The 15,167-nt window shown below is 33.6% G+C and overlaps 1 protein-coding gene and 1 long non-coding RNA gene across 3 annotated transcripts in view; both read left to right on the top strand.

Annotated features, from left to right (window-relative positions):
- The window catches only part of TUSC3 (tumor suppressor candidate 3), an 87,957-nt gene that overhangs the window by 63,087 nt on the left and 9,703 nt on the right, over positions 1-15,167 (top strand). For both annotated transcript variants that reach the window (XM_015625489.2, XM_015625491.3), the window contains exons 7-8: positions 3,004-3,067; positions 14,814-14,888. In XM_015625489.2, the coding sequence (XP_015480975.1) occupies positions 3,004-3,067; positions 14,814-14,888 (139 nt within the window). The remainder of the gene's footprint in view (positions 1-3,003; positions 3,068-14,813; positions 14,889-15,167) is intronic.
- On the top strand, positions 3,074-10,653 carry LOC107203404. Its single transcript, XR_001521180.3, has 3 exons — positions 3,074-3,170; positions 5,437-5,521; positions 6,029-10,653. It is a non-coding gene; the product is annotated as an uncharacterized LOC107203404 (long non-coding RNA).

The following is a 15,167-nucleotide window of genomic DNA, read 5'->3' as shown; positions in this document are numbered from 1 at the left end:
TCCTATTAGACATTTAGCTAGAAATTCATATTCTAGATTTGTGGTCAGTTTTTTTTTGTTTCAGATTTTTGTTTGATTAGTTCAAGTATCACATTTGCAAATACACTGTATCTAGTTCATGGTTTTTTTCATGGCAGCTATGACTCTTGTCTTTCACCTAATTAACATTGATGATGAATACATCTTTGTTTTCATGATTTTGTTTCCTAAGGACTTTATCTTTTGAGAGATTTTTCCAGTTCTGATATAAATATGTGTATTTTTCATCAGGTAATAAAACTAATTGTTATGTTAATTTAACCAGCAGACAGGGAAAGATATTCTGCTCTAAATTCTTTGTTGTTATTAGGATTCTATCACAATGATTAACAATGAATCAGAAGAGAAGGCTCTAAAATATTGCAGACCTTCAATACTTAAAGGGATTGTCTAAGAAATGTGGGGACAGATGCTTTAGACCTGTTGCAACAGGACAAAGGGTAATAGTTTTAAACTAAAAAAGGGTAGATTTAGACAGGATATAAGGAAGAAATTTTTTATCAGGAGGGTGGTGAGACACTGGCATAAAGAGGTGATAGAAGCCCCATCCCTGAAAACATTCAAAGTCAGATTGGACGGGAATGACCTAATCTAGTTTATGGTCCTACTCACTGCAGGAGGATTCAGCTAGATGACCTCTAAAGGTTCCTTCCAACACAGACCATTCTGTGATTCTATTATTCTAGGGAGAGATTTCTGAGAATATGTTTCCAACATATCCTTACATTATGTATCCTTATAGTATTGTGATACCAAGCCTGCTAGTGCATTACATTAAATCACTATACCACTTCAGTAACATTCAAAAACTTGCCATAAAGGTTTTTAAATCAGATTTTTTTCTGATTCTTATTTTTTTTAAAATCAGAATATGATTTTAATAGCAGTAACCATCTAATTTTTTTTAAAAAAAACTTCTGGTATTTTCTTTGCGGTGTTTCAGCTTTGCAAGGTAAGTAGTCTACATGGACAGTATTCCAAACTGGGTTTTCTGCAAACTCATCATCCTTAGATGATAATTTTTCAGATAATTAAGATGCTTAAGATAATTTTTTAGTCAATTTTTCAAGTGTGAATAGCCACTGAAAAATCATGTTTGAAATTTTCAGAATTGAGAGCATATTTGCTGGCATATTTAAAACCATCATTACTGTACAGGTTTGACAGCTACATGGTAGTGAAACTGTCATGTATCATTAATAAAATTCTTTGTCGTTATTTTTTATTCCCAAGTGAAACCAGAAGTCACACAAGCTTGAGTGATATTTTTAAATGAAATTACTATGAGGGGCAATGAAGACCAGCACTTAAAATGTGATTCCTCTTAAAATGTGGAAGAGGTTTTTGTCATCAGAAGCAGTAGCACAAAATTTTTGGAAGTGACTGTCTTCATTCCTATTAGAAGGAAAACTAAACAATGTAATGTTGAAATAATGACAGGTGATAACTCTTCACAGGACAATGGTCACAACTGCATCATAATACACAATCAATCAAACATTTTAACTTTTTCATAAATTTTTATTAGTGTGAAATATTCTTATTTCCTTGTTTTCTGTTCTGTGAGCGCATATACATATATATATATAGGGGGGGTGGTGCATATGTAGCCTTAATGAAATTTATAAGTCATGCCAAAAAAAAATCAAGAAATACAGTTTGGCTCATTGTCATGTCAAACTTCAATGAGATATTCTTATGAGATCAGTGATTTTTATCTTGTTAAAGAAAGAGAGAAAATTAAACTTTAGGTACATGAAGCTCTTGTCTGGTTTAGGTTTGATTGGTTATTTGAATGTGCGTAATATGATTGAATTTTGAAAACAGTAGATAACTACCTACTGAGTAAATATAATTACATGATCTGACACAGCATCAATCAGATTTTAACTAGTGTGGGTGGAGGCATTCTTTTGTATGCTGAAGCATCCAATTATTTCAAATCTGGGTTGTTCTGAATCATGACAAGGATGTATTAAGCCAGAATTATTCAGAACAAACTGAATTAAAACAAAACATATAAGTTAAATAAACAAATTAAGAAAACCCTGCATTCAGACTGAGGGCAAAAAGTTTGCTGTTTCTTTACCTTACTAGTGAGCATTTTTCTTTCTATTTAGTTAGGATGAAAATTTTATGTATGCCTAAGAATATGTGCAAATAATACTTTCAGAATGTGGATATATTTAATTTCACATGTCATGCTAAGACAAACTGTAATCAGTGTTTATAATTGATATGGGAGAGAAAGACAGAGAATCTCCCTCATTTTGTGTGTGTTGACAGTCCTTCAGACTTTTGCTTCCTTTATTGTTGTCATAGGTAGTTAATAATAAACACTAACAGCTAATTTCACTAATACACTACAGGTTCTTAAAATAAAGGGAGCCCATTAACAATAGTTATTTGGGATAGAGGGCAGTAGACTGTGTTAGACTTAGTTTTAGCATTAACATTTATTTTACAACATTTCCATATAAATAAGATGGTTTATCCATTAGGAACTTGGATGGACACAGCTGTACCTGGAGAAAGACGAAATAGACTTTGTATGAAGAAACTTCACTCAATCTGAGAAAGACTAAAGTAGAATGATTTGTTTAAGGCAAGCTTCAGTTTTCACTTTTGTTAAAACCATGCTGTGGCATGCCCTTGATTTTTGTCACCTCTCTTCTGAAATATTGTATCACCTGAGCAAATAAATTTATGTTTTTTATTCCACAGTAGCAGCAGTGTGAAAAAGAGCCCAGCATAATGATTTCATGTTTGAATATACATTTACTGTATATATGTGCTTTACCTAATTTATAGCATTCCTTTTTACTAAACCTACATACATTAACTATTCATTTCTAGCGTTGCTGCCTGCATTTTTCTGCAAAACAGGTTTTATTCTCACGCATCTGGTTGTGCCATTTCCAATGGATTTCTTAAAGATGAATGTTTCTTATTTTTATTTTACAGAGTTACATACATGGAAGCAGCCAGGCTCAGTTTGTGGCAGAGTCACATATTATTCTTCTGCTGAGTATCCTTCAAACTGGTGATAAATATTAAAAAACCAAGATGAGGCACAGTGTGCTATTAAATAAAATTGCTCTGGCAATGAATATCATTGAACATTTAAGCAGGTATTGTATTTTGGCTTACTTATTATATGTTGAAATAAATATTCATTGTTGTTGCTATGTACTGCCAAGTGACACTGGCATTGCTTTTCACCTATGTGCACACCTCATCTCCTTTGTTAGTCTTGTGCCTGGTTACTATTATTCTTATTTCTTTTCAGTGTTACCTTTCCAGTGGCAAAAACTAATTTTCTTCTTTTTTTTTAATCTTTCTTATAATAATTAAAAATTTAATGAAAAAAGGTAATTTCTTTCTACTTACAAGGAAGGCATGCAGAAATTTACCAAGTGTGCATGAAGATGATTTGTCCTCCAATAGTCCTTGAATTTTTTTTTTCCCCCAACTAATCTAAACAGTTTGCTACTACTTCTTGAAACAAATAACTCAGTCACATTTATTCTGACATCACCTCCTCACAGAAAGACTTTGAGACCTACTTTTACTCTTTCAGTCTTATTGAGTGAGAGAAAGTTAAGTTGGGGTTTTCTGGGAGGGGGGTGGGTATTTTTTTATGAAAGGTTTCATAAACTGTGAGAAAAACTCCTGTTCTCTCTTGTTTTTTTAAATCGTGATTCTTATCATCTTTATTCATTGAATGAGAACTCTAATCACCATCTACCATTTTTAAAGTTTAGTAGTTGCACCACAAATATGTTTCTCTAAGGGAAACAAGCAAAAGAAAATAATATTTTCCAATCTGCAGTAATAGATGGATCCTAGTTTTATGATTGTGGATACTCTCTTGTTCTCTCTCTGAAGTTATGTTGCCTTAGAACCTGCTCTTCCTCTAACTTCCCTGTCTACCTTCATCTTTGGCATCTTCTATCCAAAGACAACACTGTCATTACACCTTCGTTACATTCATTTGCCTAGAATCCAATTTGCTACCTGTGAAACCTTATATTCTTCATAAATAGTCATTATTAATTTAGTTTCAAAGTTATGATCATATTTTGCAGAGCAAATATAATATTTGCAATTGGACTGGAATGCTGTTTCCAGTTCTCCCAGTATAGGAATGTTGCAGACTTAATTGAGTGAGTCCAGCAAAGAGCCACAAGGATGATAAGGGGATTAGCCTGTGAGGAAAGGCTGAGGGAGCTGGTACTGTTTAACATAAGAGAAGACTCTCAGGGAGATCTCATCAATATGGATAGAAACCTGATTGGAGGACATGAAGAGGAAGGACACAGACTTTCTCAGTAGTGCCCTTTGAGTGGACAAGAGGCAATGAACTAAGACTGAAAATCAGTCTGAAGACAAGATGCTTCTTACTGTAAAGGTGTGCAAACATGGAAGGAGGTTACCCAGAGGGTCTATAGAGTTTCCATCTGTGTAGAGTTTCCACCTGAAAACTGCCAACTCAGAACTCGGTGATCATTGCTTTAAATGCTACCTTTTTTTTTTTCTTTTTTTTTTTTTTAACAGTACACAGAGACAGCTATTGCATTTCATATGAAAAGTTTCTTGTTTCTTAGATAGAGTATGCATCTTGCTGGTATAATCTTTATGCTTTCCTTTGTAGAGCTGCAATTTATGTTTTCAATTTTCTGCTTTTTGTTTGCCACAGTTTAAACAAATCTATTATCTAAAAATAATCTCATTGAGAATGAGAAAATTAAACCCTCAAACCAGAGAAGATTAAAAATAAACAAAAATTTTGTTGATGACATATTTTCTCTGACTCAGGCATGAAAGTGATATCTTTTTGTTGTCAGATACTGTCTTTAAACCAGGAGGTTGACTTAGCTACATTAATGCAGCTGTCTGAAAGAATCCTTTCAGTGATGTTCATTGCCACTTGCAGAAGGAATTCTCTAAGGCTTCATTTCATGGCTCAATACTGTTGAGATGAGTTTTTGGTCACACTCAAACTTCACAATGAAATCTTTCACATGAAATCTTGACAGAGTTTAACAGTTACTCATGAAAATTAATATTCCTTTATTCTTTCAATGTTGCTAGTAATGTGCTGCTCAATTGATTCTTCATTTTTTTTTTTATTCAGAAAATGTTAGAAAATGTAGGAAATAGAAAAAAATATGCCAGATTAATTTTATCTTCTACAAGATGCATTGAAATTTAAAGCAGGACATTACTATTCTGGTAGTGTACATGTTTCATTTGGTTGCTGCTTTTTACTTTGTAGTAGTAAGCTTGTCACTTCTTGCCAGATGTTGAAATGCAATGTTGTGTTTCTCTATAAAGTGAATTTTTAATACCTCAGATGAAAAAATAAGAATTTCCATTGCATTTCTGTCTTTTTAGATAGTGATTCTACCCCATCTGCGAGATGATTTCTTCTATATGAAGATGTGGTTTTCCATGCTGTAGCTACCTAATTAGGACTTGGGTAAGAAGGGCTTGTGAAGATGTCAGATACTCAGTTTAAGTCATTTTATAAAGCAAAATTAAATTGAGTAAAATCTATACAGTTACTGATTACATACCAGGTATATGTACATGTACAGTGTACTCACCAAGGACTGGTAATAGGGGTGAACTTCATTGGCACTAGGGGTGGTCTGACCCTGGCTGGACAGGGGCCCACCAAAGCCATTCAGTCACTCTTCAGCTGCTCAGGGGAGAGAAAAAGGCTCTTGGGTCAAGATAAGGACAGCAGGAGACTCAGAGAAATTACTACCTGGAATCAGGGAAGTTACTACCAATCAAATCAGAGAAGGGTAATGAGAAATAGAAAACAAATCTTTAAACAACTTTCCCCCCAGCCCTCCCTTCATCCTAGGCTTAACTTTCGTCCTGATTTATCTACTTGATCTCCCACAGTGGTGCAAGGGGATGGAGACTGGAAGTTGTGTCCAGTTCATCACAATTGTCTCTGCCTCTCTTTCTTCCTCAGGATGAGGCCTCATCACACCCCTTGCTTCCTCCTATGGGAGAAAGTTCTCCATGAACTTCTCCAGTATGAGCCTTTCCTGTGGGCTGCAGTTCTGCATGAGCATGTAGCAGAGAACAGTGAAAAGACATGGTTGGATATCAGCAAATCATTAAGGCTGGAAAAGACCTCGAAGATATTGTGATGCTTGTATATTATACACTTCTATGACTTCCAGGCCATTACTTTGAGCAGTTTGTATTATGCTGACAAGATGAGTCTTACTCAGTTTTCTTCTTTGGCTCCCCTTTCTTTTGAATTGGAGACTTAACTTCAGGAAATAGTCATGGAAATCATAAAAGTGTTGGTTGAAAGGGATCTCAGAAGATCACATACAGCAATCTTGTTAATGAAGGATTATCACTAACACTGGAGCTTGTCTTTCTTGGTTTTGTCCGGTGCAATTTTTTCAAAACTTTGAGGATGGAGATCACATAATTGCTCCGGGCAGTTTCAGTGTGAAGTTGTTTTTTATCCAGTCTGAACCTTCCAAACTGCAGTTCATGGTGCATTATGGTATGAATTAAAATTTTGTCTGACATAATGTTTTGGCTTCCCTTTGGATTTCTTTTGCCAGCCTTACAGAATTGGTGGATTAGCTTTAGTGAAGATTTCATTAAAAAAATGAACAGAGCACTCTATGGAATAGAAGTATGAGATCCATTATGTTTTAGCTTTTTATTGCATAGGAATAAAACAAAAGCCAAGGTTTGCTTTTATTCATGCCACATTATAGTTCATTGTTCATCATAAATCAACAGGTTAAAAACATTTTTAAAAAGAAAAAAAAAATCATTATTTACAGGAAAAAAATAATAAGGAATAAGTTAGGTGTAAATTTAATTTGACATTATATCCATAAAAATATGCCAGTCTTTTTAATCTGCTTTCAGTTTTCTTTGAAATGGGCCAATTTTTACATCCTCCCTAGAAATAACAAAACCTTGTTATCATAGGCAATTGAGAAGGGAGTTTTATGTAATATATATCCCCACATCAGCTTGATAATCAGTGCTTCAGGCAACTGGGTTCAGTTTACACACATAATACTTTGGGGGAGGTTGTAGAATTATTTCAGTATAGAGACTTTCTGATGAAGTAGAAAATTTATTAAAAAGTCATTAGAGAAATAGAAGTATAACTGCTGTAGAATAAATATGGCAGATGACACAAAGAAAACTAATTTAAATGAGAGCATGAAAAAGATTTTTTTAAGTGAATTTTTTTTGGGATAAATTATGTAAAAGCAGTAATGTACATAGAACTGTGAACATAATAGGATTGTGCAGTCTGTAATTCAAGGTTTTGCTTTTGAGGAGTTTTTCTAAGGACACTCGGACTACATAATTTACACAGAAATAGCTTTGTTCGCAGTCGCAATCTTGGTAATGCACTCTAATAGTGTGCTAGATATCCAGTTCCACCATGCAAAAAGAGCACATATCTAAACACATTTTGATTTAGCAATAGAGTTTAGCATCTTCTCAAGTTACCATCAGTTTGCATCCACATGTAATAGTGCAACAATGACTTTTAGAATATAGGGAAAAATTGTGCAAAACAAAATAAACAAACAGAAGAACTGATTTAGAGATTTTTGACCCAGATCAAACTTAAAGAATGTTTCAGCTTCTAGTCATCAATTAATAAATTCTTATTTCTTTTTAATCCTTTTTTGAATTAATTATGGGATAATATTCCATAGCAATGGATTTTCAGTGTAAACTTCATGCAGTATGCAGAATTTATTCCTTTAGGATTTTTTTAGCCTATAATTTGCACAGTAAATCTACTGTGTGACTTTAGTATGTAAATCATGGGAAGCAGTCCATTCTCTCTCTTCTTTCCCCTCCTATCTGGAACTTTATAGAGTTTTCTGGAGATACTGCTCTTTTCTCCTTTCCAAGTTGAAAAATTCTCTTTCCCCATGCAGAAGATATTCCAGGCTTGTGGTGTCTATTCTTGCAACCCTCTTACAGAAATTGGGTCATTGATGATAGGAGTCAGCAGAAATGATTGGGTACTAATAAAAGAATTTTAAATGCTGATTAGTTTGACATTCTTGGAGAGACAAGAAAGAGAAACTAAAGACAAGGGTACTGAAGTACTGTTGCTGGAGTTATTAAGAAGACATAAAGGCAAAAGAGATAACTTTGGACTGAAGAGCTGTCATTGCCTAAGAGAAATGACATGTGGTAAAATGCACAATCAGTATTACTGTTATAATTAACTACAGTTGAATACAGATAGTGTATATGGCTGTTATATCCAAAAAGGCATTGAAATGTGCAGTGTTCAACTGTAAATATTGTTCTGGATGTCAAAAGACAGCAAGAAACATAAGGACTAATAATGCTGGATAGGCTGTGTTGAATTTGTAAGATTTCTTAAAGTCTTTCATTCCTCCTTTTTTTTGGACACTACTCAGTATTTGTAATGAATTTTCATCAAGTTTTTATGTCATTCCCTGGAGAAATAAAACTGCTTTGAATGTAATATGTCATATTTTTTCCCTTTTGTAATAGTATTGAATACTTTAAGGAATAAATTTAAAAGTAAATCTTTTCATTATCAAAGGAGTTTCAGTTATTAAGCAAACTACTTATTTATATATTTATTGTATTTCCTATAGAGGAGATAAACCATTATTATAGGAATTAGCAGTAATGATTAACCTGGTACATTTTCTCATTATTACCATTAAACTTAGCATTGATGCTGGTTAAACACATACGCCTAAGTAAAAATGGAAATGTCTTTTCAGTTTCCTAATTTGAATTCCCAAGGCAAAGTTTAATGGGACAGCTGTGTAGGTGGATATGAGATATTGATTGAAAGGGAAAAGGACAAATCTTTTTGGTAGCATTAAAATGACACCTCTTATGAAAGAGATTTCCTGTCGTACAGAGGGAATTTAAATTAAGCATATTAAGTGCCTCTGTGGTGTGAGGAAACTTTGCCATGTAAAGAGAATGTAAAGAGATGACTTTCTGTATGTTAGAGTCACTGAGCATAAGAATATGAAATTTTGAGAAAAAGTCAGTAGAATAATGCACAATTCTCAGTAATAAGATTCTGTCACTTGTGCATCAATATGTTGTGTGTATCAATATCAACTAGTTGTGTGTTCCACAGAGATTATATGGTAAAGTGAATGAGGATGGTAACTAAAGCAGTGAGACAGGATTATTCTATCCTTGATATTAAGGATAAGAAAGAAAACCAGAAAGACTACAGTGGATAAACATAAGACTAAAAGCACATAATAGCATATTTAAGCATGCTTCCTAATTAACTTTGGAAATCAACATACAAAGCAGCAGAACATCTTGCACATTTTCTGTTATTTACTTGCATTAGCCACCAGTACTACCTGTTAACCTTGTAACTTACTCTGATTCTTCTGGAAGCTGATTCCTCCTAAATGTAATGAAGCATAAGGAGATCATAGCTAGAAAAACTAAGAGTTTTATGTTACCTAAGTCTCCAACTTAGACCTAAGTGCTTGACCTTAAAACAATTCATAATCTGACCCTTTAGAAAAGACATTAAGGTCCCTTAAATGTGAGAGAGATATTCAGAGACCTTAAATTTACAGTTTGGCATTTGATAATACAATATGAAACATAATTCATAATCTTTCATCAGCTACTTGCAGTACACTGGAATTGATGAACTAACTTCACATATGGCAGGTGTCCTCTGCATGAATTTGCTCTCAACCATTTTCGATTTCTGGTTAAAATTTTCCAATGGAAGTGCAGACCCCTGCAAAGCTAATTTAGCTGTTAACTGCTCTGGCAATTGGGCCATTTTTATTTGCCTTTTGCAAATAGCTGCCTGCTAATCTACATAACAAGAGGCATTCACTGACCACAGGCTGAAGACATTTTTAAGAGTTTCTTTAGGCTACACTTAATTATTTTAAAGGTTATTTTAATGGTTAAGAAACATATTTGCTTGAATGGCTAAAAGAAGCAGAAAAGTAGTCCAAAGTTATATGTTTTACCTTTTGGATCCACAGATACCTTTTACTAAATGGAGTAGCTCTCAAGTGCATTCAGCTAAGAAATAAATTATATTGCCTAGATAGTAGCAATGATGGAGAGTAAAATGAGTCTAGACTCATATTGATGATGACTTATGGTGTAGAAAAAGAATGTGTGATATTTCCAAAAATATTTATAGGTTTTTATGGAAAGCAAGAGAGATTGCATCTGCATGCAAGTATCAAGTGTGTGCTAACAAACAGATGAGACTTACAAGGTCTAGTGTTTGAAATAAAGTGCTTGAAAATTAGGTAGATGTTTGTAATACAGTGTTTGAATACTGAGAGAAAATTATATAGCCTCATAAATAACTTAAAAATAGCTCACATGAAGTTTGTTTTAGGAAATGTATCTGTGTTTAAAAGTTAAACTGTTAAGAAATTCCCTCATTTATTTGTTTCTCTGGTATGCTTAATATTAATGAAAGTAAAGTACTCATACATCTACCTGTTCTGGAGATGTTAATACTGTTGTGATTGTAATATTTATTTGAAATATGTATTTGAAAATTCAGAGAAATGGATTACAAAATATAAGTGAAACTAGAAAAAGATATTATGGGGCAAACCACACTATAAAAATTTGCCAGATGGACAGGACTAAACCTGAAATTTCATCTGATGTAATCTATACAACCAAAAAGGTCATAAATAATAAATGTAAAAATCATTCCCCAGCGTTAGTTTTAGCTGATCCTAAATGGGAATAATTAGGAAGTAAGTCAGGCTGAAAAATTCTGAATGTTTGATTAGTGATTTAACACAAACTTAATCAGGTATCTTTATGCTCCATTTTGCAGCTGAATTAAAACAGATTCCAGAGTTGTCGTCTTCTGAAGCTTTTGTATGGCCTTTCCATTCTCAGGTGTCTAAGAGCACCACAAGAACAATGGTTCCATCAGATTATCTATGGATTAATATGCCCTCTTGTAAGGGGCCAGCAAAGAATTTCTCATGTTTTAATCATCACCCTCCTTGCAAAGAAACAAACCAAACAAACAAACAAGAGAGAGAGAAGACTAGACCACTGTAGATCTTTCTGTTGATCAGATTATTCCTTGACAAAAAAGTATGTGCTTTTATTTGTTCCACGTCTGATAAATTGAACCAGCAACTTTTAAAGATTGCATGATAATCTATCCCCATTTTAGGTTACAATAAACTAAGCAAAGGCTCAAGTGGATGAATATTTTGATCTCTAGTTTTTCTTGCTCATATGTTATTAAGCAACTGTGTGATCTGCATTTTAAAAGGTAGCTGTTTCTTTGTGTTTGTAATGCTGATGCCAGATTTTGCACCCCTGGCAGAAATACAAGCAAATATGAATGACACCACCAAACTTTTTTCACAAAAGTAACCAAAGGCTAGTCAAGCTATTTTTTCTCCTTCTTTCATTCTTCACTTACTACTAATTAGGAATAAATTTGTGACATAAAGATATAAATTATGTATTACATTAATAAACTTAGGAATGATCAGGTTTTCTTCCTTTTGGGCATCCTGTGATTAAATTTTCTATTAAAGTTTGCTAATAATAAGTATCCCAAATTTACTAGCAACTAGTTTCATTTTGTAGGGTATCTCAAATTTTGGATTTTATTGATCCGATATTTTTTGTTTTGTTTTGGATTTGGTGGTCTGGTTTTTTCCCTCCTTCTGATAAAGCATCTTGATTTTTTCAGGGCTGAATGCTTTTTTCATTTTCTGTATGAGCTTATAAATTGTGATGATTGCTGTCTTTTTCATACTACTTTAAAACTGTTGTTCTTCCTGTATCAAAATTCAAAACCTTTTCAAAAGCCTTATGTAGATATGTTTTCAATTTTTATGAAAACATGTATCAGCTGGGAAAAGGAAAAGCAGAAGTTTCATATGTAAATGTGTAATAATTTGAGAAATTATATAATAGGATTTACACAAAAAAATCAATAGAGAAATAAATTTATCAGAAAGCATGAACATCTGAATTTAAACCATTTGCTTGCCATGGCTTAACTGAGTGCCACATTCCCCTCATCTTTTCAAAATAGTTTCATAATGCATAGTGAGGTAGATAAAGAGGAATTGGAAAATAAGTACATCTTTTGATGCATCATTTTTTGCAGATGAAAAACTGTCCAAGTAACTACTTACTAAAGTTTTACATTCTTCACTGTTAGAGTGATACTGTAAAAGATTGTTTCCAGAGCTGGGACTGTTGCTTTATATGGTAGAATATCAAAATATTGTAAAGGCATAACATAGAATGTTTGAAATGAGTAAAAAATAGTAAGAAGCTATATATTCTGTGGTAAAAAGCTAATTACTGTATTGAAATGCCACCTCAGGTTGAATTTTTATTTTAGCATCAGAGAGCTGAGGCAAGTACCATGCACAGTGTTAGTGTGGCTATGAAGCTGATACCACTGAAGGTAAAAGGCAGCCAATGAGGCTGAAAGCTCTGCAATGATGACTAAAGTTAGAAAGCAACAACTGAAGCAAAAATAGTGACAGCGTGAGGGAAGCTTTAGGGGTAATGATGTGAAGCTCCAAAAGACTGGGGAAAAAATCCCAGCACAATTCAGGTGGTTGCAAATGTATAATTCTCAGTTGCAGAGCAAACAACTTACTTTTGTGATATTGTTGTTCCTGATGGTAAGAAAAGTGAATTAAACTATTGTTCTGCTAAGAAAATAAGAACTGTGTTACAGAAGGGATGTCTCCCAAATGGCTTTTTAGTGCGTGGTTGGTTGGTTTGTTTCTCAGAAGCAGCCAGGTAAGGGAAATAGGAAAGAACTGCATTATGTACTGATACTGCATGAGATAATCAAGCAAAGAAAAAAAACATTTACAAGGCATTTCAAAATCTTTGCCAAAAGTAGCACTTCCCCAAGAGGACCTGGTGAGTTACCTTTACATCTTGGGACTGTTTTGGTTTTTTTTTCTCCCCATGACTGTTAAACTCAGCAGAAAATTACTACTATAAATCTAAGTGAGAATTGGTAAAACAAAGTTATTAGATAATGCTACCTTAGAGGTTTTTCTTCAGCAGGGTAGAAATATATGTGGAAATTTTTTTCTCACTCTTTTTATGTGACAACTGCCTCAATTAATGCATCTTTATTTTTTTTGTAACACTGGAAAATACAGAATTTAATGAATTTCTCATGACATTCTCCCCAGTTCTTCTTCCCTACTGGAAGCATAGCAGTAGAGCAGGAGATTCCCAGTCTCATATGCACATGAATCTGAATCTTAACAAGTAAAATTTTTAGAAAGCATTTTTTGTATCATGGATTCCAAGATTAATTTTTTTCACAATATTTTGTTTCTTTTTCTTTTTAATATTTTTTTGTCAAATGCAGTCATAAGCTTTTGGAAGACTTGAATATGACCAATTATTCATAGACTGGCTCTATGCTTTGCAGCTTGTACATGTGTGAGGAATTTCATTTGAACTACTAGCATGTTTTTAATTAGAGCTCAATTTCGGACTATAGGTAGATGGCTGCGTCAAGGAGGTGATGTTAAAAATTATATTTCTTTCATGTTGCCTATTTGCTTCTGCCATCTTTCACCACTGATGTTTACTTTTTAAAATGTTATTATTCTTCATTTGACTTTTCTCAGTTTGTGTCTATAAAATGTGCAAGTCAAACCTGAATCAGGCTGCTCATCTCTGATGAAGTGTGAGTCTGTTAGCATTGACAGTTCTAAATCCTTTCGTTCAAGCTCAGCTTAATTAAAATCTTACAATGAAAATACCAGATCTCTTTGAACAATCCTAAAATGAAAAATATTAATATATTATGATTAGTACAAGTATAATGTTTCAAGATGCAGATATTACTTAAGAATCTAGCACATTTGAAGTATCTGCTTATTCTTGAAATTTGTAGTCATCATGGGTTAAGTAGTGTTGAAAACTCCAACCTTATTTGACTATCTGTAAAGTGTGTTGAAGTTTGTGTTTCCTGCAATTGTGACTTATGGCTCTCATGATTCGCACCTGCTTCAGAGTGGCATTCAGGCTTGCCTCTGCTTCAGAACAGATGTTATGCACAGTAGTAACCATTCCTTTTTGTTTATACAGTTTCAAATAAACAATCAAGAGAATGGCTTAAGAACTTGCTAGATTAGTGAAATTGTTTTATCGCTAGTACTTGTTCACGTTTGTAACAGTTATAATGAGACAACAAAACACTGAAAGTGACTGAGGACTTTGCCTCTGAGATGTTTCTCTGCTAAACTATTAAGCAATATGACACTAAAGAGGAAGTTAATGTCTTATCTAAATGCAGAGGAAGATAAACCAGTCCAACTGCTTTGGTTTGTATCAAATAACCAGTGAATTCTGTGTAATTGCAGAGAATGGTTTCTGGATCTTACAGTTTTCATTTTTTAAAAATCCTTTGCTACCAATATACAAAATATTTTCAAATACTGGGAAGTAGCTATATCCATAACGGTCCAAAATTTGTGTCCTATTTGATGGCTTGTCCTTTAAAGCTTCTTGAACTGTCTTTCATTTTTTAAAATCCAGAATGCATGAAGAAAAATCCTACACATTTTTGCCACAGGTGAGTGTATCAATATGCAGTTTTTATATGTAAATACCTTCTTCCATTTTGTGATCTTGAAAAGCTGTAGTTCATAGATGTACCATTGTGGCTTTCTGAGGTATCCACACATCTGTTGCTTTCCTTGACAATGGCAATACAGATGCTGCTATCACCATGGGAATGGTACTCCTGAATGAAGCTGCTACATCCAAAGGAGATGTTGGAAAAAGGAGAAGTAAGTTGTACTTTATAGCTAAGGTAATGCTTAGACAATTAAAAGACCCTGTGAAATTACAAGTGAATATCTGATGAAGTTTTCAGAAGGTCTTTACCTTAAACCAATGTTTACCTTTAGTTGTTTGGAAAAGAGGAGAGCATTAAAATTCTGTTGATAAAACTTCAGTCACATGAAGTAGTAATAGTAAAAAAATACTTGAAGCATTCTCAGCCAAGGTGCAGCTTGACTTATTAACTCTTCTACATTGCATAAATGCTTTTTGGCTCTTGAATTATA

The sequence above is a fragment of the Parus major genome, chromosome 4 (genome assembly GCF_001522545.3).
Source record: "Parus major isolate Abel chromosome 4, Parus_major1.1, whole genome shotgun sequence".
In the NCBI taxonomy this organism is placed as follows: Eukaryota; Metazoa; Chordata; class Aves; order Passeriformes; family Paridae; genus Parus; species Parus major.
The sequence above is the reverse complement of the archived record's forward strand: the minus strand, read 5'-3'. Positions and strand labels throughout refer to the sequence as shown.